This window comes from Mus musculus, chromosome 18 (genome assembly GCF_000001635.26).
Source record: "Mus musculus strain C57BL/6J chromosome 18, GRCm38.p6 C57BL/6J".
Taxonomy (NCBI): Eukaryota; Metazoa; Chordata; class Mammalia; order Rodentia; family Muridae; genus Mus; species Mus musculus.
In genome coordinates, this window is record NC_000084.6 from 32,210,769 (window position 1) to 32,238,080 (window position 27,312).

Here is a 27,312-nt window from a genome sequence, read left to right on the forward strand (position 1 = left end):
AGAAGATACCCAATGTTGACCTGGATCTCTGTATGCATGTATATGTACCAGACATATCTTAGTGTTCTATTGCTGTGAAGAGACACCACGATCATGGTAACTCTCTTAAAGGAAACACCTAATTGGGGCTGACTTAAAGTTTCTGAGATTCAGTTCATTATGGTCGTGGTGGAAGCATGGCAGACATGGTGCTGGAGAGATAGCTGAGAGTTCTACATTTGGATTAGAGGGCAGCAGGAAAGGGAGACACTGGGCCTAGCTTGGACATTTGAAATCTCAAAGCCCACCCCCAGTGACACACTGCCTCCCATAAAGCCACACCATATTTCCCAAATAGTGCATCACTGGAGTCCAAGCTTTCAAATCTATAAGCCTGGGGGGCCATTCCTATTCAACCCGCTACAGTATGTGGATCACATTTTCATGATCCATATCTTGTTGGATATCTAGACTGTTTCCATTTCTTCGCTGTTGTGGATGAATGTAGATGTGCCAGTGTCTTAGTTTGCTATCTGCTACTATGATAAACATCATGACCAAAAACAACTTGGGGATAAAAGGGTTTATTTTGCCTAGCAGGTTATAGTCCATCATGAAAAGAGGTCAAGGTAGGAACTGAAGCAGAAGCCATGGAAAAATGCTGCTTACTGGTTTGCTCTCATGGCCTGCTCAGACAGCTTTCATACACAGCTCAGGATCATCTGTCTAGGGGTGGCCCCACCTACAGTGAGCTGGACCCTCCCACATCTGTCATTAATCCAGAAAGTGTTCCACAGACTTGCCTACAAGCCAGTCTGATGAAGGTAGTTCCTCAGTTGAGATTTCCTCTTCCCAGATGACTTTAGCTTGTGTCAAGTTGACAAAACAAGACCAACCAGAACAGAGAGTATCTCTCTGCTACTGGTAACTTTCTAATTTGTTTTTATGTTTATTTTAAAGCCATTATTGGAAATGAAAATTTTTTTTCTGTGAAAGTGAAGGGTTTTTTTCTGTGTTTTTCATGTGCACATGAGTATATGTGCACTTTCCATAACAGAGTACTTGAATTTATATCCACTACCACCTTCACACACATAATCACTGTTATTTCAGCCTAGATTATCAAGGCAGTTTTATTTCCCATACTATAGATGTTTAAGTTTCTTTAAAGTGTAGTACACGGGGAGTCAGTTAATTATGTTTTCTCTTTGTAGGTCGGAAGACTTTTCCAAGAGCTAGAAGGACCCAGGGCACCAGTTTCCGGTCTCCTGTGAGCTTCAGTCCTACTGATCACTCCTTAAGCACTAGTAGTGGAAGCAGTGTCTTTACCCCAGAGTATGACGACAGTCGAATAAGAAGACGGGGGAGTGACATAGACAATCCTACTTTGACTGTCACAGACATCAGCCCACCCAGCCGTTGTAAGTAATAGAAATGTCTAGCAGAAACATTACATAGTTTTGTGTCACCAGGAGTAAATGGTAAGTCAGAACTCAGGGAAAAATGACTCTCTTCATAAGAGATAGTAATATGTTTTTTAAAGGTGGCTATCCTATTAGATGTGTGTGTTATTGCTAATTAGCTTAGCTAATTGCTCTTCTTTTTTTTTTAAGGAAAATTGTTACTAATTGTTCTTACCCATTCTAGTCTACATGTCTGTTAAGCACTGAGACATTGCATGAGACTTGTAAGAGATAGCCTAATGAGGAGATTGGTTTGTGGAGAAAAAAATTACAGTATAGCATTTAATCTAGATCATAAATATGCTTAGAGATTTACTAGATGTGTGTGTTCATTACTGATTCAATATCTTACCAAAACAACTTAAGGGAAAGGTTTATTTTGGTGCAAGGTTTTAGTCTACGGTCCTTGGCTCCATTGATTCTTGGTCTGTGCCGAGGCAGAGTACCATGGTGGTAGAAGCACTGGTTGAGGAGACACAGTAGGACAAAGAGAGGACATACGTACCTCATAGGAGATGACAAGTAGGACTAGATACGTAGAACTTGGTTCTTGGATGGCTTAGGCTTAGACTCAAGCTTAGGTTTAGACTTAGGCTTAGGGAGGTGAGATAAAACCTTCAGAGGCACCCTCCTGACCAGTGATAAACTTTCTCTACCAAGGCTCCACTTACTCAAGTTTCCAGAACTTTCCAAAATAGTTCCATCAACATTGAGTTGCCATCTTTCTAGTTCCATTCTTATTTTTGAGTATATCAGTTTGTATGTTCATGTGTCTGTCTGTACGTGCATGTGTGTGTATATGTGTGTGTGTGTATTTTTACGTGTGTGAATTTGTGGTGTGGAGGAGTTAGTGTTACACCTGTAACACTTGTTAAGAATATACATTAGCTTGTTTCTTGTTGCTGTGGCAAAATACTTGACCAGACCGACTTTAGAGTTTGTTTTGACTGATGAGCTTTGGGGTAGAGTCCATCGTAGAAGGAAAGGCATGGTGGTGGAGCACAGAGAGGCTGGTCATGTTTAGTCTGTGGTCAGGAAGCTTGATGGTCCTGGTTCATTTTGTTTTATTTATCCTTTTTGGGATTCCCAGCCCAAGGGAGAACGATCCAACATTCCAGTTTTGAACTTTACCCCCAGCATCTTCATCACTGGCCTGAAGATAGAGACTGTAACAAATTTTGTGTGGTCCAAAGCCGTGTTTTGGTTACTACCTTGCATTTACTTTGTTCTTCACCACTGTCTTTAATGAGTTTGAAAACAAGGAGAGAAGGGTCTGGAGCAGTGGCTCAGCAGGTAAGAACTCTGGCTACTTTTCCAGAGGACCTGGGCTCAGTTCCCAGCTCACAACTGTCCGTCACTCCAGTTCCAGAGGATTCAGTGCCTTCTTCTGGGTTCCGAGGGCAGTAGGCAAACATAAGGTGCATAGATATACATACAGGCAAAACACCCATACACATAAACAAAGAAAAAAAGGAGGAAAGAAAATCTTTCATATGTGTTTTGTGCATACCTTCAGTTTATTTAGAGTCAAGATTCAGTAAGGTATAATAGTCTTGCTTGAAGAAGTGAATTTACCCTTTTTTTGGTAATACAAGTCTATTGGCAATGCATTAATTTAACATTTATTTGTTTGAAAGGTGTTTTTCCCTTCATTTTCTGAAAGATATTTTTCTGCATATAAATTTTCTAAAGAAATAGAATATAAGGGGCTGGAAAGATGGCTCAGTGGTTAAGAGCACTGACTGCTCTTCCAAAGGTCCTGAGTTCAAATCCCAGCAACCACATGGTGGCTCACGGCCATCTGTAATGAGATCTGATGCCCTCTTCCGGAGTGTCTGAGGACAGCTACAGTGTACTTAAATATAATAAATAAATAAGTCTTAAAAAAATAGAATATAAAAACCAGTGCTTTTAAATTATCCCTTGTCTTCTGGCCTATATATTTTTCAAGGAGGAATTCACTTTCAGTCTTTGTCTTCTTCAGCAAATAGTATGCTCTTTCTCTCTGGCTGCCTCTCAGACCTCCTCGTGGTCCTGTGCTTGTGTTGCTGCTCCACCCTGTGCCCTCATTTTGTTCTCTTTATTGCTCTCCTTTGAGAAATCCCTCTTTTGTGAGGCAGAATCTTGACATGTATTCTAGACTGGCCTCAAATCCCATGGGTATTGGAAGGTGACCAAGATGACCTTGAACTGTTGATCTTCATGTCTTCACCTCCCAAGTGCTGGGACTTAAGGGTTTACCTGTTTATGATCTTATTGAGAGGACATATTCATTCCAGCAGTTTCATTTGACTGTACATCTGGTCTTGCATGTTGTCTACCATCCAGACCTTTAATATGTTGATCACTTTTTAAAATGATTTTAATTTTAGTGGCGTGTATGTGTGCATGTGTGTGGTAGGTAGTGGTGTGGAGAGAGACAGAGACAGAGAGAGAGAGATAGAGAGAGAGAGAGAGAGAGAGAGAGAGAGAGAGAGAGAGAGAGAGAGTTGTGTGTGTATTAACTAGAATAATGTGTGCCTTTATTCCTAGCACTTGGGAAGCAGAGGCTGGTAGATCTCTGAGTTTGAGGCTAACCTGGTCTACAGAGTGAGTTCTAGGATAGCCAGGGTTTACACAGAGAAACCCTGTCTCAAAAAATCAACCAACCAACCAGCCAACCAACCAACCAAACTCTCAGAAAACAATGTTTTGTGCACTGTTCTACTAAGCCATATCCTCTGCCTATTGAAAACTATTTTAAATTTTCTGACTTATCTTGAATCTGGTTATGTTGATTGCTTCCTTTGTAATCCCCCCCCCCCCCCAGGTTCATTCTATGTGGCCTTGGCTGTCCTGTAACTTCCTCTATAGATGAGGCTGGCCTTGAACTCATAGAGATCTTTCTACCTCTGCCTCCTGAGTGCTGGGATAAATGGTGTGCTCCACTATGCCTGGGGTATGTGTGTGCTGTTTGTGTGCATTTGTGTATTTGTTTGTTGGTTTGTTTGTGTTTTAAGTTTGCTTTTATGTGTCTTACAGTTTTACATGGAGTGCCAGACATCATTTGTAGGATCATGAAGACTGAGATAAATAAGGTTCATGCCCAGGCATATGCACAATGCTTCTGCCTTGTTGACTTCCAGAGAGTTTGAGTCAGTGTAGTCCCATTTTACGGGGTTGGTTATTTTGTTTGCTCCTGTACCTGTGCACCTTGGACTTCGAATTCCCCTAGAGCTTTGCAGAGATGATCTTCTAGATGATAGTGCTCTAGCCCCAGCATTTGGTGCTTTTGTTGTTCTTGCTTCTCAGAGAAGGAAGCTGTATCCTCATCCTGCTCTCTGAGCAGGAGGTTGTTGCTTCTTTTCAAAGCCTAGCATAAGGGAGACAGTGTGCCTGCCTTCACTCCTGAGCAGACCCCATTTCTTCGTTTTCAGAGATCGGCTTTATCCCAGATCCTTCCCACTTTTCTGGAGTGGAGAAACTCTTGATGGCCAGGGCCATAGGTTTTCATCTCTTAATCTGAGAAGGTGTTGGTTTTGTGTCTTTTCCTTTTCCACTGCTCTAACATGGTGGTAACATGCTTTTCACTCTTCTTCAAGAAGTTTAAGACAGTTTTTGTTTTGGGGTACAGCTCTCACTTTATAGCCCTGGTGCCCTGGAACTGTTACGGGAGATCCACCTGCCTCTGCCTTCTTAGTTATAGGATTAAAATTAAGTGTTACTGCTGGGCGTAACATCTTTAATCCCAGCACTTGGGAGGCAGAGGCAGGCGAATTTCTGAGTTCAAGACTAGCCTGGTCTACAAAGTGAGTTCTAGGACAGCCAGGGCTACACAGAGAAACTCTGTCTTGAAAAACCAAAAAAAAAAAATAAAAAAATAAAAAAATAAAAAATATGTGTCACCATGGTTAGCTATCACAGGACCATTCCATTCTCTAACCTTGACCACCAAGTGTGGTTCTCTGTGATCTCTCACTTCTATGAGTTCAAGGAAGAGATAAACAGCAGATATTGTGCAAGTAGGACCCCATGTATATTTGCTTTTCCTGGGGTTCAGTGCTGTCATGGTAGCCACATGTTGTAGTGAGGCTTGGCGTTCCTTACTTGCTGGAATGGACTTTTCTCTGTGATTCACCATTTCTTTTTCATCTTGGTTTAGAGTGCCTCCTTTTCCTTAGATTTTAGGTTAATTGGGTATCCTGTACTCTGTGATCAAAAATGTTCAGTAAAAGTTATGATTTTTTTCTCCAGGCAGAGTGGTACACAACTATAATTTCAATTCTTGAGAGCAGGCATACCAAAAGTTCAAGGCCAGCCTGAACAATGTAGCAAGTTGTAAGGAAGCCAGGGCTACATAATTTTTTTTTTTTAAGTTATAGGGTCTGGAGAGAGATGGTTCAGTAGTTAGAAGTACTGGCTGCTCTTTCAGAGGATCTAGGTTTGATTTTTAGCGCTCAAGAGGCAGCTTATAACCATTTGTAAATCCACTTCTGGGTAAGTCTGTGTCCCTTTCTGGCTTCTTTGGGCACTGTATGCATATGGTGCACAATATGCACACATGCAGGGAAAACACTCATATACATAAGATAAAGTTGTAATTTTATATATTGCCTGGATTCTCCTATAGAGAGCGGAAATGATACCTTTTCCACACTTCTTTGTTATAGATGGGTCTGACAAGACTATTTATAAATATTTGTAATTTTCTGTAATAAAATATGGAAAAATAGGGCATCATATAGTCGATGTATTTTATTTTAGATTGAGTGAAAGATGGCTGTCACATTTGCATTTGGGAAACAGGAATCATGAGATCAAACGTTGAGTTAGAATTCTTAGAATAAGGAGACCATTTTTGAAAGATTTGAGTGGTCATCATTTCCCCTTGTATCTAGAATGTTCAGGGATCTGAGTGAATCACATTTTATTTTAGGAATGTGTTCTTTTTCAGCACCTCGAGCTCCGACCAACTGGAGACTGGGCAAGCTGCTTGGCCAAGGAGCTTTTGGTAGGGTCTACCTCTGCTATGATGTTGATACCGGAAGAGAGCTGGCTGTTAAGCAAGTTCAGTTTAACCCTGAGAGCCCAGAGACCAGCAAGGTAAAAAGGCCTCTTGCAGATCACCTGGCCACTGTAAAAGCTTTTTCTTCTTTGGAGGGGAAACAAAGCAAGAACAAAAGCAGGACTAGTCAGATTGCTTCAACCAGAGAGACGTCTTTCATTACCCAGAGCCCACATGGCAGAAGAGGAGAGCCAACTCCTACATATTCTCTGACAGCCACAGTTGTGCTGTGGATGTGTGTGCACCCCTCCCTAAGACTGCCTGAATGTAGATACGAAGTTTTAAAATGTAACATAACAACATATGGTGGAATTTGGGGATTGTGGGAAACGGCCAGCTGTGTTAGTGCTTCGTTGTGTTTCTAGGCTGACCTGCTGTTACCTTAGCATGCAACCGTGGCTCTTAAATAAAAGGCATTGAGGTCTGGAGACATGGCTTGCAGTTGAGAACATTGACTGCTCTTAGGAAAGACCCAGGCTCAGTTTGCAATACCCACATAGAGGCTCACAACTCTCTCTTAACTTCATATCCAGGGCTGGTGGAACACCCTCTTCTGGCCTCTGAGGGCACTGCATACATGTGGTCCAGACATATTCACATATGTTAAAAAATTAAAATTAAAAAAATACATTGGTTAGAGACTAAAATGTTGTATGTAACAGTAACCATTTCATAATGAAATCACCATGATAGTCCATGAGCTAAGAGTGTTTTGCTTTTATTATGCTTTAAAGACTTAACACAGGGTCAGTGAAATTGTTTAGCAGGTAAAGATGCTTGCCACCCAGTACCCAGAATCCACCTCCCAGGGACCCACGTGGTTGAAGGAGAGAACTGATTCCTGCAAGTTGTCTCTGCCCTCTGCATGGTTTTCATGGTGCCTGTACAGACAACACACACACAGAGTAGACATTCAGAGACATACACACACATAGAGTAGACATTCAGAGGCATACACACACATAGACATTCAGAGACATACACACACATAGACATTCAGAGGCATACACATGGAGTAGACGTTCAGAGACACACACACATAGAATTCAGAGAAATGTAGTAAATGTTTTTTTAAAAAAGACTTAGCAGGAGTTCTGTCTTTCAGGAAGTAAATGCACTTGAGTGTGAAATTCAGTTGTTGAAAAACTTGTTGCATGAGCGAATTGTTCAGTATTATGGCTGTTTGAGGGATCCTCAGGAGAAAACACTTTCCATCTTTATGGAGTATATGCCAGGGGTAAGTTCACATTCCTTTTAAAAATAAGGTGAAGAGATTTCAGTTCAGTCTTTTGATCTGCTGTGTCACAGATGAACTTTTGTACTGACATTGCCTGCCTACCGTAGAACTGCTGATCATCGTCTAGTGTAAAGTTTCGGTTTTTCTTGTAGATAAGAAAGTATCTGAGATGTAATACTGGTACATAGGAATATTCAATTTTAAACATTACCAATTTAAAGTATATATTATATACTATTATACATATATAGTATGTATATTAAACAAATATGTATATACACATGTATTATGCATATCATACACATATATGTATGTATGTGTGTATATATGTTATATATACATACATATGTGTGTGTGTATATATATTTTTTTTTTTAATTTTTTATTTTTAATCCAGCAACATGGCTACTCTGACCACATCCTAAGGCCTTCTAGGTCTGTATTCTCTGCCTGGAATACAGACACACACATGGCACCTTTAATCCCTCTGGTTGGAATACAGATACACCCTTAGTACACATCTTTTGTATCAAGCAATGAATGTAAAGTTAATATATAGAAGGAAGCAGCCATGTTTGAAAGTGATATCTAATTGAGGGGCAAAGTGACGAATCAGAGAAAGAACTGGCAGAATGAGTCAGAGATAGGATGTGCCCAACTCACATGGGAACAGGCGAACAGACAGCAAGGAGAGGCAAGTTGAGGGAGGGAGGGAGGGAGGGAGGGAGGGAGGGAGGGAGGGAGGGAGGGAGGGAGGGAGAGAGAGAGAGAGAGAGAGAGAGAGAGAGAGAGAGAGAGAGAGAATGAGTGAGAGAGCGAGCGCGTGCGAGCGAGCACAGTTTTACTGGGACAGTTATAGAGAGACAAGTGAGAACAAGCTAGAACAGACCAGAGAATGAGAAGGAGCCAAAAGATTAGAACAGATTGCCAAAGTTAGTTTGAGGCCAAGTAGAGCAATTCAGTCAGAAGCTCAGAGAAGCCAATTTGAATCAGTCAGCTTGGAGAGGAGTAGAGTTGAACCACCTGAGTTGAACCAGCCAGCCAGAGACTAGAAAGAACTAGAAAGGGTGAGCTTATTCAGCAGTAAGTCTCAGAGGCTGAAAACATTCTAGGCCTAGGTTAGATTGTCTGGAGATTAGAAGCTTACAGGAATAGGCCTAGCTTACAGACAGAGTCCCTGGAGACAACAATTATTGCTGGAGAATGTGGCAGTGATTTCATTCGTAATTGTAAAATGAAATTGTGACCACTGTATATTCCTTTTGTATGTATAGAGTAAATTTTAATTCTAATAAAATTTCAAGATGGCAGTTAGCATCTTTACTCATTAAGAGATGGGTGCCTTACTCCAGGCATGGTGGCACACTTCTGTGATCACAGCACTCAGGAGGTAGAGGTAGGAGGATTTCAAGTTCAAAGCCAACCTAGACTTGACAAAAATAATTTTTAAAAAACTAAAAAGAAAAAAAACAATATTCTTATAATTTAGTAGAGTGAGTTAGGAAGGAGAAATTTGATTTATAGGTCTTTATGGTAGTAGATGGCTAGAGTTCCATGTTGAAGGTGGAAGGTTGCCTTTCGAGCCTGCCGATCAGTACCTGGCAGTGCTGTTGTAGACAGTGTTGATGTCACACAAGCATCAGTAACTCTTACCGTTCGTTATGCATCGTTGTTATAGTGACCTCACTGCTACTCACTAGATTTGTATGCTACTATTATGTTTTCAGATATTCTGCTTCCAGTGTAAGTTAGCTTAAACGTTATTTTTTGAAAACAAATTGTGGTTGTATTAAAGGTTCTACAAATATGGAAACCTTATAATTTGTTAATCTCAAAGAAATTAGTTCAACATAAGTAATCTGAAAGAACAGAAACTATGCAGTTATTTTCCTGAGAACTCCTGTCTTCTCCACTAAGAATCTCTCAGACATGAAGTAGGATTCTCTTAAAAATAAGGATTTAGCAGCAGTTTTTATTTTAAACTGAAGGTTTAGTTATTTTCTTTTATTCTAGGGTTCAATTAAGGACCAACTAAAAGCCTACGGAGCTCTTACTGAGAACGTGACGAGGAAGTACACCCGTCAGATTCTGGAGGGGGTCCATTATTTGCATAGTAATATGATTGTCCATAGAGATATCAAAGGTAAGCCACGATTTACTTTTATTTTAAATACAGTTTGGTTCGAATGAAGACATGTCATTATGGCATTGGACATTTAACATAATGTATCTACCTGTAAACTGCCATAGGAAAACGCTTCTATAACTTTCTCATGAATTCTGTCAGTGTCCAGTCAGACTAGTTCTGCAGTTCAGATTTTTCTTGGACGATAGCTTTGCTGTAAGGACCCATAGAATGAATTTCATTCAGAAACCCTAGAATAATGTTTGTGTGTGTGTGTTAACTAGAATAATGTGGGCATGTTTGTGTGTGTGTTAACTAGGCCTAGAATAATGTGGGCATGTTTGTGTGTGTTAACTAGGCCTAGAATAATGTGGGCATGTTTGTGTGTGTTAACTAGGCCTAGAATAATGTGGGCATGTTTGTGTGTGTTAACTAGGCCTAGAATAATGTGGGCATGTTTGTGTGTGTTAACTAGGCCTAGAATAATGTGGGCATGTTTGTATGTGTTAACTAGGCCTAGAATAATGTGGGCATGTTTGTGTGTGTTAACTAGGCCTAGAATAATGTGGGCATGTTTGTGTGTGTTAACTAGGCCTAGAATAATGTGGGCATGTTTGTGTGTGTTAACTAGGCCTAGAATAATGTGGGCATGTTTGTGTGTGTTAACTAGGCTTAGAATAATGTGGGCATGTTTGTATGTGTTAACTAGGCCTAGAATAATGTGGGCATGTTTGTGTGTGTGTTAACTAGGCCTAGAATGCTGAGTAGAGGCTCTGCCACCCCAGAGTTGAATTCAAACTTGGACTTTATCTGATACTAACTATAACCTTGGACATACTAATCTTTCTATATCCTCATTAATCTTTCCATCCCCTTTTCTTCTTTATCCTTCATTTTTCTTCCCTCCCCATGTTGAAACCCCTAGTGTCTAGATATGGAACCCAGGAAATTGCATATACTGGCCCAAGTTCTCTACCCCTGTGATGTACCTATGTCTCCTCATTATTTATTCTTAAGTGAGAGTCAATAGTATTCAATTTATGGGATTTTTTTTTCTCTATCTCGAGACAGGCTTTCTCTGTGTAGCCCTGGCTGTCCTGAAACTCACTCTGTAGACCAGGCTGGCCTCAAACTCAGAAATCTGCCTGCCTCTGCCTCCGGAGTGCTGGAATTGAAGGTGTGTGCTACCATTGCTCAACAATTTATAGGATTCTTGAAAGGATCAAATATGTTAACATGTTGCAATATTTAAAACAATTTTGGTGCTCACTACTTAAAATTTAGCTACTGTGATGACATACTTTGTGTTGCAGTTTATGCAGAGTCTTGGGAATAGATGTCATGAAAGAATAAAGAGGAGGGAGGGAGGATTCCCCAGACTGAGCACTAATGAGCTCCAGCCAGGGGGAATTCACATTTCCCCTAAGGGTCAGATACAGAAATGAGTATGCGAAGTGAGCTAATGGTAGGGATGTGTTAAACTTGAGAGTGCTCAAATCTCTGTACTGTTAAGCCTATTTGAGTATGTAAAAACTGGGTATGACCCAACATTTAGAATTAATTACTGAATTAAAATCACTGAATTAAAAAAGTAAATGTGCCCATATAATATTTAGTCATTAATCTTTGTTGGCACTTTTACAAGTTCCCGACTTCTGCTTTCCTATATGTGTGGTACGTCCTGACTGTCCAGATGAGATAGGCCAAGAGGAAAATTGCCCATCGTTCCTGGTGATTGAACACTAATTTCTAGTATGAGTCTAGTTAGTATGCAGAGTTCCTGAGGCAGATGGCATGCACCAGACTGGGGCTTCTTACGTATAAAACCTGATAGCTTAAAGAACCCTTTAAAGAAATTATTCAGTTAGGAAAATCTATTCTTTGTCAAGCGAGCCTCTCTTTGGCTTTCATAATGAGGTAGGAAAAGAAACAGAGGGAGCCATCTTCTTTATACATAGATCTTCTAATCTTCCCAGGATGTATAATGACCTGCCTTGGTCAGGTGAGGGGGAAGGAAGCAAGCTGATAAAGAAATAAATATTACAAGACAAATAGATGGATAAAGGAGAAAATAGCCCCTCAAGCTTGTAAATTTAAGCAAGACAGAAGGAAAATGGTGGCCACCAAAAGGCAATGTATTTGTTTTCTAGAATATACTTTTTAATTGTTCTGTGTCTTCTAATTTTAATGCACAACTTATAAGTGGCAAAAGGAAAGGTAAAGATAATTGATTTTACATAATTTCAGACCTGTGGGACATTACTGTTAGGAAACACACTCATTTCTAAAGTCTATTCCTGCCTCCCCTATCATCCTCCCTCTTCTCTCCCTCTCCCACTCCTTCCTTCTCCTTTTCTCTCTGAATTCATCACATTTTATTTATGTGTGTGTGGAACACATGCAAGCTAGTGCCACAGTGCATGCACAGAGGGTAGAGAACAACTTGAAGGAGTTCTCTTCCACCATATATGTCACAGGCACAGTACTTTTACTCATTGAGCCATCTCTCTGGCCCTGTTCTATATCCTTTTTTCCCTTTCAGGCATCTATACTGTTGACAGACATGGTATGGTGGTGGTACATGCCTTTAGGCAACAGAGGTGTGTGCATCTCTATGAGTTTAAAGCCAGCCTGATCTATATATTGAAAAAGCAAAGGAACTATACTATCGATGGTTTTATTTGTGTGTAGGGGTGGGTGGTGGGTGAGTGCACAGAGGCTAGAAGAGGACAGGAAATGTCCTGCTCTGTTTCTGTCTTGTTTTCTTGGGTCAGGATCTTTCACTGAATCTAGATCTCACCATTTTTCAGCTAAGCTGGCTGGCAAAAAGCACCATTCAACCTCCTGTCTGTGTCCTGGATGCATGCAGACACATACGGCTTTTACATGTGTGTTTGGGATCTGAATGCAGGTTGTCAACCTTGAATAACAAGCCTCCTTACCCATCCTTAATGTCTTTTGTTTTGCTTTGGTTTGGGTCTTCTGTTGTTTTGAGGCAGTATCTCTTTATAGTCTAGGTTGGTGATCTGGAAGTTTGCCTTTGGCTCTTGAGTACTAAGATTATAGATGTTTGCCTGCAAAACCAGGTAGGGCATACACATGCACACATACATGCACACACACATCACTATTTGTCTGTATATCGCTGACAGACAGCAGATTATAATGACTCCTTGGGATGCAATTAGCAAAATCTAAACTGTGAGAAAGGTTTAAATTTTTCTTTCTAACTGCAAATGAAAAGAATATTTGAGAGATTTAGATTACACAGTCTCACTATGTGGATCTTACTTGGATGGATTTTTTAAATCATTTATTTAATTTTATTATATGTGCATTGGTGTGAGGGTGTCATTCCCTGGAACTGGGGTTACAGATAGTTGTGAACTGCCATGTGGTTGCTGGGATTTGAACCCAGGTCCTCTGGAAGAGCAGCCAGTGCACTTAACAACTGAGCCCCTGGATGGTTCTTTTTTGCTGTAAAAAATTGCAAATATTTTTGATAATATTAAATACTGTTCATGCTTTTAGATGTGATAAGAGGCTTTATCTTTTAAAGATGTGCACTTAGTTTAGTTCTTTATTGATCTCACTGCCTTGAGTTTGCCTCAGATACTATGTGAAAAGAGGGGAAGTATGTGACAATAATTTGGGACAGTTGTCTGCTTGGATGTTGGATCTGGGTAATGGGAATACAAGCAATTCTTTCTATTTTTGTATATGCTTGAAAAGTCTGATTTTTACTTTACTAAAATATAAGTAGTTTTAAAAAATACAAACTATATTGGCAGCCTGGCTACCTATTCCCCCCCCCCCCAGCTCCTGGTGTGGGTGAGCATTGTTTCAGTATTGATGCCACCTTCCTAGAGATGACTCTTCTTGTCTGTGGGTTATGTGAGTGTGTGTGTGTGTGTGTGTGTGAGTGAAGGGAAGGTGTCTTTTTCTGCTTGTAGGCACTAAAACCTGGCTTATTAAGCACGTGTAGTCTCAGCTCCTGAGGAAAAGTGGGATAAGTTTGGGAAAGTCACTTGAGCCCAAGCGTTGTAGTTGCCAGCCTGAACAACATGGCAAGACCACATCTCAAGCAAACAAGTCTGTTTTGCTTCTTTGTCGTTAAATACTCTAGAGATGGTTGGGTATTTTTTTTTCCTTGAGTCCCTTTTTATATACTAGATGGTAGGAGACCATAAACAGCGGAGTTACAGCTGCATTAGAGGATTACTGGTAGGTCAGACATTTAAACTTAATGGTTTTGATGAGAGGCATTGTAAACTCCTGTGGAGAAGCACTGCTGGTGAGGCTGGGGGATTTTCTGAGATACAGAAGCTCATTGTGAAGATGGAGAATACACATTCTCCATGGCTTGTAATGTAGATTATCTGCACTGTCCTGCCTGCCTTCCCCATAGAAATCCTTAAAACAAAAGTGTAGCATGGTGGTGTGTACCTGTCACCCCAAGGCTGAGGTGGTTGAGTCAGAAAGTTTGAGGCAAGTCTGAGCTATAGAGTAAAAGGAACTCCTTTAAGATACAGTGAACTACTGCTTAGATGATATTGGAGCAGGCATGTGATCCTAGTTTTGATGATGAAGGTACTTTTAGAAGTTCTTGAGGAGAAGCTGGCTTATGAAGAGAATAGTCTCAGAATATATTTCAACTAGTAAGAAAGACACATGCTCCACTATGTTCATAGCAGCCTTATTTATAATAGCCAGAAGCTGGAAAGAACCCAGATGCCCCTCAATAGAGGAATGGATAAAAAAATGTGGTACATTTACACAATGGAGTACTACTCAATTATTAAAAAGAATGAATTTATCATCATCCTGAGTGAGGTAACCCAATCACAAAAGAACTCATACAATATGTACTCACTGATAAGTGGATATTAGCCCAGAAACTTAGAATACCCAAGATATAAGATACAATTTGCAAAACACATGAAACTCAAGAAGAACGAAGACCAAAGTGTGGACACTTTGCCCCTTCTTAGAATTGGGAACAAAACACCCATGGAAGGAGTTACAGAGACAAAGTTTGGAGCTGAGACAAAAGGATGGACCATCTAGAGACTGCCATATCCAGGGATCCATCCCATAATCAGCCTCCAAACGCTGACACCATTGCATACACTAGCAAGATTTTGCTGAAAGGACCCAGATATAGCTGTCTCTTGTGAGACTATGCCGGGGCCTAGCAAACACAGAAGTGGATGATCACAGTCAGCTATTGGATGGATCACAGGGCCCCCAATGGAGGAGCTAGAGAAAGTACCCAAGGAGCTAAAGGGATCTGCAACCCTATAGGTGGAACAACAATATGAACTAACCAGTACCCCGGAGCTCTTGACTCTAGCTGCATATGTATCAAAAGATGACCTAGTCGGCCATCAGTGGAAAGAGAGGCCCATTGGTTATGTAAACTTTATATGCCTCAGTACAGGGGAACGCCAGGGCCAAAAAGTGGGAGTGGGTGGGTAGGGGAGTAGGGGGGAGGGTATGGGGGACTTTTGGGATAGCATTGGAAATGTAAATGAGGAAAATACCTAATAAAAATATTAAAAAAAGAAAAAGAAAAAAAAAAGAATAGTCTTCAGCCATGGGTTTCTTGCTTTATAGCAAACAAATGGAGCCGAGCCTGTCTTGGTGCTTTACCAAGCTTTAGTCTTAGCCCGTTCTCCTTTCTTTTCACTTCACCTGCCCCTGTCCCGTCCTTTATAGGGGAAACTCATTAGCTTCTGAAACATACCTGGCTAAGTAATGTACAAACAGCAGGTGCTTAATGTAAGATACATACAGTTTTCAAGGCACTGCTCAGAGTGGACAAGCAGCCTAATTTGGAGACAGATTAGCATCTACAAAGTAATTCTCTTGTCACCTACATACATTCTAGGATATCAATAAAATCATTGAAATAAGACTATTTCTTATTTTTTAGGAGCAAATATCTTAAGGGATTCCACAGGCAATATCAAGTTAGGAGACTTTGGGGCTAGTAAACGGCTTCAGACCATCTGTCTCTCAGGCACAGGAATGAAGTCTGTCACAGGCACGCCATACTGGATGAGTCCTGAGGTCATCAGTGGAGAAGGCTATGGAAGAAAAGCAGACATCTGGTAAGTTTGGACATCAGAGTCACCTGGAAAGTTACCTTATTTTCCTCCACATTTAAAATTGCCAGTTAAATTATCCTTTGTACCTTGGAAGTAGAATATATGAATTGTAAGTATTAATGCCATTTCAGTTATACCTTGTCAAGGCAAACTTGACTAAATATTTGAGCCTTTGAACCTATTTTTCCTTCTTTGGAAGGATTTTGTCTTAAGCAAATCTCAACATTAAAAAGCTCTTATTTCCCTGAATAACTTTTAAAGTACTCTTGGTTATCAGTGTCTTAAAAAAATACAAATCATAAAATGATGCATGATTTTTTTTCTAAACTTCAAAGGTATGTATAAACTTTTGAAACAGATAACAGCTACCTGTACGATGGTTGAACTTAGAAATAATGACTGGGGTGAAAATGGGTTCTGAGATCACCCGAGGAGATTACCTCACCTCCTGCCCACTCCTGCCCAGCCTAACACAGAGCTTGGCTCCTCACACTGATATGGGACTTCCCACTATGCGGGGTATTTACTTACGGATTTTAAAACACACAGTGAAGCGATGCAGTTCTGATAGGTCTTCATGTAATTTCTGTTTATGTGTTTGAAGAACAAGGACATTTCCATCAATAGCTGAGTTATGTTTTGATTGCACCATCAGATTTTCCAAGGATTTTGAATGTCAGCTCATATAATTATTTATAATAAATTGATGATTGCTTTACAGAAATAAAAACTGTTGCTGTGGTGGTGATTTGATGTGGTATTTTCATAATATGCTTAGCTCTGTTGTTTTTGGAAAATACATTTTATTGGATTCTGCATGATTTAAGGTATCTGCGAGTGTCCCAGGTAAGGAAGAAGAGAAATTATGCTGGTGACTATACCCTGGCAGGGCTGTGTCATGGCAGGGCTGTGTCATGGCAGGGCTGTGCGTTTGTTTAGTTATTAGTGCCTTAAAATGGAATTGATAAATTACATAATAGTTTTTAGTTAGATCATAAAATAGCCATTTCCTACTTCCCAATCAGAAAAGAAAATACACATTTTAGGAACTCAAAGGCAAATAATTTATAATGCTTGTATTCTTTGTAGGATGGAGACACAATTGTTAATGTTAGAAAATGATCGAAAACAATAAAAGTTTTTTGCCTAACCCTATACTTATGATCATAGATAATTATGATATATTTTCATTGAAATGTTTATAGCTTCAGCCTTTCATTGATATTCATGTTTGAATTACAGTTTTATTTGATTAACCTTTGAGTGAAACTTTATATTTGTAGTAAATAATATTGAAATATATGTGGACTTCATGCCAGCTTCTCATTTTTCTGGCTAACCAGATTTCTTTCCTGAAGATACTGTTTGGGTAATGGTCCTTTTTATTTTGTTTTAGGAGTGTAGCATGTACTGTGGTAGAAATGCTAACTGAAAAGCCACCTTGGGCTGAATTTGAAGCAATGGCTGCCATCTTTAAGATCGCCACTCAGCCAACGAACCCAAAGCTGCCACCTCATGTCTCAGACTATACTCGGGACTTCCTCAAACGGATTTTTGTAGAGGCCAAACTTCGACCTTCAGCGGAGGAGCTCTTGCGGCACATGTTTGTGCATTATCACTAGCAGCGGCGGCTTCGGTCCTCCACCAGCTCCATCCTCGCGGCCACCTTCTCTCTTACTGCACTTTCCTTTTTTATAAAAAAGAGAGATGGGGAGAAAAAGACAAGAGGGAAAATATTTCTCTTGATTCTTGGTTAAATTTGTTTAATAATAATAGTAAACTAAATTTTTTATATTTAATCTTTTTTTCTTTACAAGAACTTGAAACTTCTTTTCTTTTTTTTAAAAGATTTTTATAATGTACTGATGTGGTTCAGAGCTATAAAGCACTTTAGTACATAGTTGCTCCTTTTAGTACAAACAAATCATTTGGAATATAGAAAGATTGTAGTCTTGCCCTGTATCACTGACATGGAAGACAAAGAGAAGAAAGTGATGTACAATTTGTAGTTTTTAGTGATAGTATTTAAGTAGAACCTTATCTGTGGGGTTGAGCCCTAAACTTGAGTTTAGGGTAGGTACTGATTGTAAGGAATATAGGCTGTTTCTTAGATCTGTATTCTTTAGATCCTAACCTCTACCTATCAAGCTTTTTTGCTCAGTAGGAATCTTGAATAGAAGATACGAATCTCTAAGAGGTATGTTTGTTAATCCTAATCAGTATACTAGGTAAATACACTATATTAGAGCTGTGTTACTGGGCTCTATAAACCTTGAGAGACAGCTTTCTGCTTTAAAACATTGTTGTATTTGGAAGCAGACATGTGAAGCCAATGAATGAATTCAGCTAAAACACAGACGACTGCTCATTAAATGTATGAGCAGTAGAAGAGACAACATTTGCCAGTCAGTAGAAAAATGTGGAAAAACAGAATTAGTGTTATGTAGTATATTTTAAACATTATTTACTTGAGGTGAAAGTCCCAAAATGGAGGGAACTGAGAAATAATAAAAATTGTGTTTATATATTAGCTTCCTATTTCTAACCCCTGATTTCCCGTTAGATAACAGTCTTTAGCTCAAATACCCACCTGTTAACGCTCCTGTCATGAAGTCAAAACCTTGTTCTTGGGGTCTTGGAGTACTAAACTAGAGGCTCCTCAGAAGAGTAAACATCAGGGAAAACAATGAGGTTTGTGGTGGGGAGTCATTTTCCTTCACTTGGCATTTGGCAATGCCTGGAGACACTTTGTTGCCATAACTGGCAAGGTACTACTAGCATCCAGTGGGCAGGGGTTGCAGGTGCTGCTAAGTAGACTGTAGTGCACAAGGACTCCCCACCCAGGAGTTCTCCTGCCACATGACAAAAGTGCCTAGGATGGAAACCAAGCAGCCATTCACAGAGCAGTCAGAGCAGCGGTCAGAGGGACGGTGTAGGGCGGATGAGGGCTTCATAAGAGCAGACGATGAGTCAGGTGAGCAGTCTCAGCTCATAACAGATGATGGTCCTCTGACAGCTGTTGGTTGCACTTGAATCATTAACTCACCTTAGAAATAATGAATTTAAGTATTCAACTGTTTGAATTTAGCATCTCTGTATATTCTTCCCTTAAAAGTAGCTCCTCCTCCTAGGTCAAGAAAAGTACACCAAAACATAGTGTTTACTAGCAGTGGGGAGGTTAAAACACTGCCAGGTATTTCCAGTGTAAGCATCTCTTTGGAGCCATGTCATTAAACGGAAAGACTGTGCTGGGCAGGATCCTGCCATCTCTAGTACAGTTATGAAACTTAAAACATGAAGGTGTCAGTAATTTGGCCACTTGCAAATTTTTCAACATTAAACCAAGTGCTAAGTATTTTATTTTTCCAAAGCCTAGAAGATAACAAGTTTTCCAGGAGACCCTGAACGTGATGCTTCATCAGAAGAGACTAAATAAGATATTCAGATTTTGTTGTTGTTATTACAGGGTATGTTTATTTAGATAATTTTTAAGTACTTTGCTTTTGAATTTATGTAGATATGGTTTTAATGTATCAAGATCCTACCCGGCAGACCCTGTAATAATTTTTGAAATTCCAGTAGTCTGAGAGTCAAAGCACAAACAATTAGTTAACTCTTCTCTTGTACACTGTAAATCAAACGAAGCCCCTTGCAATGACCACAGATCAGGGGCCTCCACCCTTAGCAAATCACTTGCCTAATCTTAGGCCGGAGACCTAATGCATAGGCCTATTGTAATTTCTTTATCTTTTATGAGTGAGGGCATCTCTTCTACTTGAGCAAGATCATGGTACCTGGATTGCTGGGTTCTTTTGTTCCTTTATTGTGTTGTTTCTTTGTCTCTTAGTGTGGTTGTGGTTCCCTTTGGCTCACTTTTGGTCCATCAGGGTAATGTGCAGTACAGAAGAGATACAAACACTCTTCAGAAAGATACCTGCACACTGGAACGCAAAGCAAATTGTTCGCTTTCTAAGTCTCCTTTTTCTTTTCTAAACTCACTAGTAAATAACTGCATCAGAATACTTTTGCTTTATAAAAAACTTATAAAGACTTAGAAATAGACTAATAGTTTACAGAGCTATTATATTAAATATGATGTGAATTTATTTCACACCAGTTGTGAAGGTACCAAAAAATGCAATGAAAGTTAATATATATAAACCCTGCTAGAGCAAAAAAGCTTGAAGTAGGTAGGGGTATGGAAGGCCAATAGTAAATGTAAAAAAGTAAGTTTTTGAAAGGAAACAATGTTGTCAAAGGAAGTAAAATACTACACTCCGTGTTTTTTTCTGCTTAATTGTATGGATTAACAGAAGAAGTTTAAATTGTAAAAAATTGTTCTAAATTTTTTTTTAATATACAACTGATTCTTTGGTACTGCAATGTTTCTTTGTGGCTAGAAAACGGCCAGACTGCTGACTTTGTGCCTTTAAATGCGTTCTGCGTTGCCAGTAGCAACTTCCTTCCGGTGCTGGAGCAGATCCACTAGCAGTGCCAGGCGTGCTCTCAGGACGCACCTTCTGCATGGGTCCTGAGAGAGTCCAAGGCAGGCTGGGGCTGAGTCAAGGGGAAGACCTCTCATAGGGCAAACAAAAGTAGTTGAATAAAAGAGTTAAGGCGTAACTGATAGCATTTTAATGGATTGGTATTTAAACCTTTTGAGGTTTCAGAATGAATACCTTGAAAATTTTCAGCACTTTTCCTTGTTTACAAAAATATATTTTTAACTTTAAAAACATCTATGACTATTGCCTTAGAAAGTATTAAGAGGCACAATCTACAGCATATGAGAAGTTGAGTATTGCACATGCTGGACTGTAAAAGGTAAAGCTTTTATTTCAGAATAAATGTAATTGGCTTTCATTTGAGTCTCACCTTACTCCATTAGAAGTTACATAAAAAGAGTAAAAATATATCTTTAGAGTAGCTCTCTGCTACTAAGTTCTGACGTAGGTCAGGCCGGATCTGCACTATTCTGAAATGGTGTTGTTAGAAGATTGGGAAATCACTAAAATAAAATCAAACCTGAATAGATTGGCAGATGACCCAGTATGCTGCAGACTCCTTGATTAATGGCAGAGTTCACACCAGTGGTTTCATTTGGGGTCTGAAAACCTTTATATAAATTCAGCTGGAAACAACCAGGTATACAAATCTGTCAGTCTTATTTTAGTTTGTTTTTGGAGTCAGGGTTCTCACTATGTGTTTCAGGCTGGCCTGGAACTTAAATGCTCCTGTCTCTGCCTCCTGGGTGCTGGGAAAACAGGCATGTGCCACCACACCCAGCTTTGCCCATTTAAAAAAAAAATAGGGTCAATCTTTTTCATTTTCTTACTCAACAGTTGTGATGTACTGTGTTACATTAAATTAATATTCTTCAGGAAATTACAGTTGTGGAACATGGGCAGACAGTTACTTAATGGCATACCCTAACTCTGAAAGTTTAGCAGTGATGCTTAAAATGCTAGGATTTTTATATGAAAAAATAAGGAAGAAATTTTAGATAATTTTGGCCATAATTATGGACTCCAAAGATATGAACAAGAGGATTAGAGTACAAGTATCTATATCCCACGTCAGAACCTGCTCTTCCGATACAACACAGTCCCAGATTGTTTTGGGACAATGGAACATTTATTCCTTAGCACACTGTATTGGGATTCTCCCTCACCCCAGCCGTTGTTGTTATTTTTGTTTTAAGGAAAAAAAAAAAATACCCAAAACCTTATTTTGGTTTTTAGGTGTTGAAATACCAAGAACTCTTTGATAGAGGTTGAACTTGTCTAGTGTCACTTATGCTAAGGTCAGATTCTTTTGATAGCCTATTAAATTTAGCATTTACTTTTAGATGTGACATTCATATTTATTTGATTTTAACACTGGTTAAAGTTCAATGAAAAAAATTTGTTAATTTTTAGTAGTGCCTTTTTCTCTGTATGCCTTAATTTTATTTTATATTTGTAATTCAGATTACCTAACAAAATGAAGAGTTTTCCAAAATGCTAGGCCTCAAGAGTGTCTCTGGCCTTGGTCTGTGTGTTGGCCCCTATGTCTTTCTTAATGCTTATTTCTTCCTCTTACCCTTTCTACCTCCTTTTTAAGAAAAGTTAGGAGAGAACAGTAGCATTTAACTGACTGCAATCTCCACTAGATGTGAATTCCTAAAATAAATATAGAAAGGTATTCTCATTCAAAAAGACACAGCAAATTGATTTTTGGGTTGAGTACTTGATTTTCAGTCATACTGGCACTGTCCAAGTTCTTTGTGTATTATTGTTTGGTTATGGTTTTCATAGAACTAGAGCAGTTGTTTTGTCCTTAAGAGCTCCTTTAAGTATTTTATGAAGGTTGAGGCAATGAGCAAGAAATCCATTAGTATGTAACATTTGACCAATACTCTAGCTTACTGTTCTGTGAAGTATGTGCGCGTGCATGTGTGCGTGCGTGCGTGCGTGTATGCGTGTGTGGCATTGGGGCAGGGGTAGGAACGTGTAGTTGTTCAGTTAGATCTGTTTTTGTTCTTGGAAGAACAACTGAAAAATGTCTATGTACTACTATAGGATGAGAAGGATCATTCCCAAGTAGGCATGCCAGGACATTTTCCATAAGTAGCTAGTACAAATGATTGTTTAATAAAGATATTTATTGTAAGTTGCCAAGCTCTTAATTGCTAAAAATAGATTAAAATTCCATTTCTGTTTGTATCTGTAATAATTAGCTTATATATAATTCTTTAATAGAAAGTATGTGATCTTAGGTATTTCTTCATGAACTTTTTGGAGTAGAAATTCTGCCAGATATTATCAGACAAGCTTCCTTAGTTTACCAGGTCATCAAAATGAAAAGTTCTTATACCTCTTGTTGGTTGCTGGGGAAGGTGTGCTGTGAGCCACTCTTTGCTTCTGTCATCGTTAGTGCTGCTTCCACTCCTCCCATTGTCTAACCGACACCATGAGTGCTGTGGGGTCCAGGGTTGTCCTCTCTGTGCTCGCTCTCAGAGCTGGAGATGGGTAGCTCTAGGGAACCAAGTCATTTCTCAGAGGTACTAAAAGTGGTCAAGGTTGAGCTTCTGGAAGACAAGGGGGGAGTCATAGCTATAGTGAAAAAAGCATATGCTGTATCCATTGCCTGTATACAGTCTCATATAATTCTTCATGGTTTATGTGTTTGTGTATTTTAATAGACAGTGATAAGGTATTACGTTCCCAACAGCAAAGACATTAAACGAGAGAATGCTCCTGTCCTTCTGCCTGGTGGTGTTTGTTTGTACCTCAGTCTGTATTACCAGAATCACTTTAAACCAAAGCTTTTTTATTCCCTGCACACATAGCCAAAATGATTAGCCCTGATAAATTTGCCCATGTGTGAGCTAATAGTATCTAAATGGTAGAGCAGATGCTAGTAGAACTTGTTTGCCAATCTATCTTATCCTTCAAAGAAAAGGACAGGTGCTCAGTTGCTCGAATTTAGACATGCAGAATACTTACTATTATGGAGCTATATAGACACTGCAGACATACGTTCTTATGTGTGCCAATCTTATTAACGTCATTTGGCCACTGATGTGTGTAGATTTGTGTTGACATCTGATGCTCAGGTTGGTGGCTTATTTTCTTTCTAGTGTCTTAACATTTATGAGTTTCTGTTTGACTTAAGGGACATTTCAACAATGCTGTGAAGAAAAGTAGGTTATGAACTAGTCTGCTTTGTGCCATAGACATTTTGGAATGTACAGAAGGAAGCATCTGCTCTCTATTCTTTAAAGCTTACAGAATTTGATCCCCACTAAGGATTTATGAATCTTATAATGCCAGTTGAGAAAAGTTTATGACTATTCTGAAAAGCACTTTGTATTCATTTATTTGTATGTTTTAGAACTTTTTAAAAATCCTGTATAATCAATGATTTTAGCACTAGCATTACTTAGAGCAGAAGATAAATAATTACATGTTAAACTCTAGCAGTTGCATTGAATCCAGAATATATTTGACATGTTCTCAGTTATCCAAAGACTTTTTTCCTCCTTGCAGTAAGGAGAGTAGACTAGTGTGGGACTCTGCAAGCCTAAAAGGATTATGGGCAAAAGGAAGTGGGCCAAACCCTTGTCAATCAAAACCATATTGTCTAGGGATGAGAATACTTCTTTATAGACAGTTTTTTTTTATAATTAGTAAGTAAAAGGTTTACATTTCTTCCATTGCTGTTGGTTTTAAAATTTAGCCTGCATTCTGAAATATCCTAACAAAGTTAATACCAAAAAACACCTTTAATGTCTGACATCTCTTATATTTCATGTGGTTGTTTTTACTCATTGTAAATAAAACTTGGATAAATTTGAAAATAAACTTTTATCTTGCAGACTATGATTATCAATTTGTAAATTTACCCTTTGACTTATGTACATTTAAAATGTATCCATTAAATTCTCTATATTTAATGTATTATTTTTGGCAAATGTTTTTAATCTCAGTTGAATACTGGGCAGTTTCTAATTATGTACAAATATTTTTCGTTTTCTATCAATGCTGACTTTTGCACATTTTCAAACATTTAATTTGTACACTGATTTATATGACCAATACTTGTTGAGTGTCTGAGAGTCATGAGTGTGTGCATTGAACTACTGTCTCTGTGTTTGCACTTCTCCCTAGATGTAGCCCTCCCTCAGTTTCTGTGCTGCTGTGACCTTCGTAGGATGACCTTCTTGCTTTTGCAAAGTCACCTGTGTGTGGTTCTGTGTTTGTTGGAGAACTCAGGAGTTCAGTGTTGCAGTCTAATTTTGTCCTGTATTCTGAATCCATTCCTCGGTTGAAAGTATTCTGTGTGTATCAAGAGATATGTGTTCATGTGGAGATGTCCTTTTCTTTGTGTAGACACGTGTATATATCTTAGTAAATTCTTATTTTCATTTAATTTCTACAATTTTAAGAACTTTATGATAATTAAATATGTGTAAAGGCTTTCTGAAAGATTATTTACTATATATATATACACTATATTTTCAGCTGGCTGGTCAAATTATTTTTTAAATTTTGGTTTTAACCATTTGAGCAGAATTGGATACAAATTTTGCTTAGAGCTCAGTTAAAATGCTCTTGCAGCTAACAGCTTTTGGGGTGGGGGGAGATTGTTAAGCAGTAGCAAAACACATTGTCCACTAACACGGCCTTTGGCCTCTCAGAGCTGTTAAAACATGTGAGCAACTAAATCGTCTTGAAGACATGTGGAGACTTTTATATCTCCAGTTGTCTGACTGTGTTTTTGAATATTTCCTTTATTTCCAAAGTGTTCATTTTTCTCTTACTGAGCAAAGGTAGACCGAGTTGTTGAACCAATGCCTGGCATATTGTGATTCTTCACAGTTGCTGACTGTTGTGTTAGGACTCTCCAAATGCACAGCGTCTGTATTCTGTACTGTGTGTTCTGAGCAGCTGGCAGGAAGTGTAGGAAACTAGGTTTCTGTCTGACAATGTTACTGTACTCAATGGAAACCTTCTAAAAGGATGTGGTGGCGTAAAGTTATTTGTGTTAGGAATAAAGTCTACAGTTGACGTTGACTATCCTAAGTTTATCATGTTGAGAGGAACCCATGTGATTAGAACCTACCCAGAAGCCAGACACAGTGGAGTATGTACCGCATCTCACACACATTTGGGTCTGTTGTTCATTCAAAATTGTGCTTGTAAAAATGTGTAAAATTTCTTGAGTTTTATAATTTCTATGTATTTTTTCTTGCTGGTAAATAGCTTTTAAATTTTTTAATATAAAAGAAACCATGTTTATATTTTGTTAGCAATGATGACTTTGTTATATGGCAATTTGTGAATTATTGACACATCTTTATTTAGATTTGTCATGCATGAAGGCCTGCGATATTCAGTACAGTGAGACATACTTCGTTCCTAGTCATCTTCCGACAGACTGTGGTGCAGAGGGTTACTCTCAGTAACCCTCTGAACTGTGGAATGGACATAAATGAATGGTAATTGGAGTGTTAATAAAGCTGGTATTTATTCCCACTGTGATTTGTGTGTATGGATATGGTCTTTGACATAGTGTGTTTACAGAAGTCCCCTCTTGTTTGCTCTTTGGAACACCTAGCACAGTTCCCTAGCAATCTTTGTTGTCTAAGCCTGTAATGCCCACAAAGCCTGTTTTATGGATCTCTGTGTAGACATGATGATGGCTCAGATTGAATGTTGTAGTGATTAAAAACCAGCACCCGATTGGGTAAACTGCTTGCCCAACAAGCATGGGAACCTGAATGCAGTCCTCAGAACCTGTGATGGAGGAAGAGAACCCATCCTGAACATGTCCTCTGACTGCGCATGCGCACTAAGAGATTAAAACAACAAAAACAGTCCAAGACATCCAGTGAAAGAGATTCGGAATTAGAAAATTATTTTCTTTCAAGGAGAGAAATGGAATGCTTTGTAAAGAGCCAAAGCAGGCACAACCTGATAGAAACAACCTGGAGACAGTCTTAGATATACAGTAGCCTGATGGGGGAAGGGGATTCAGATACCACTTCAAAAGACAAGCTAGCCGAAAACCGGGCAGTCCTATTCTTAGGGCAGCCCTAGCCCTCATGAGCCGCAAACCTAATTGTGGGGTCTGGCAAGACAGTGATTCCTCTGGCAGATGGGCCAGCAGAGGAGAGAATTCCCATTTGTCACATGTATGTGACTGGATACTATTTTGAGAGGGAATCCATTGTTAAAGCTCCAGGTTCCATAGGGGCCATATGCTTAGCACAGTCCCTCCATAAGGGAGGGTTCAGAGAGGCAGTTGTGAGCACTGTGGCTGGATACTGATAAACTGAAGAGTGCACGTAGCAGGAGGCTGACCAGGATGGGGAAGTGCATAGGGAGAGACAGCCTTGTCCTTGGTGATTGAGAACAGATCTCAACTGACCGTAATCCTGTTTTGATAACTGACCCTGAAGCCAGTTTGTAGAATCAAATTCTGAAAGCTACCTATGGTTCTGTGTGCTAGAGGCCAAGACCTCTGAAGTTTCCGGGATGAATTTGATAGCTACGTGTGCAAACCTCCAGCAGCATGATTAATACTACTATAGAGGCTTTGAAAGTATGGAGACAGGTTCTCCATCTGGATTGACCTCAGTGATGTACTCTTCCATACTCCCAATGAACGTAAGGTAACACCTGCCCCCAGCTAAACCATCTAGGCTAGGAGGTATGATCTGGGAAGTCTCCAGAGTGTGAGAACCTGCCTAGCCCATACAACCCAAAGCTGGGTGTTGCCAGAAGAGGTTCCTCAAGTGCAAAGTGGAGGTACAAAGAAGGGGCCACTCATAGACACTAGATCCCTTTTCAATACAGACTCAGTAGCAA

The 27,312-nt window shown here is 39.3% G+C and overlaps 1 protein-coding gene across 1 annotated transcript in view; it reads left to right on the forward strand.

Moving 5' to 3' along the window:
* Nucleotides 1–25,983, forward strand: part of Map3k2 (mitogen-activated protein kinase kinase kinase 2) — a 73,663-nt gene extending 47,680 nt beyond the window's left edge. The window contains exons 12-17 of the mRNA NM_011946.3: nt 1,194–1,400; nt 6,376–6,524; nt 7,592–7,723; nt 9,737–9,866; nt 15,784–15,961; nt 17,355–25,983. Of these exons, the coding sequence (NP_036076.2) occupies nt 1,194–1,400; nt 6,376–6,524; nt 7,592–7,723; nt 9,737–9,866; nt 15,784–15,961; nt 17,355–17,580 (1,022 nt within the window). The 3' untranslated portion in view covers nt 17,581–25,983. The remainder of the gene's footprint in view (nt 1–1,193; nt 1,401–6,375; nt 6,525–7,591; nt 7,724–9,736; nt 9,867–15,783; nt 15,962–17,354) is intronic.
* The last annotated feature ends 1,329 nt before the right edge of the window (nt 25,984–27,312 follow it).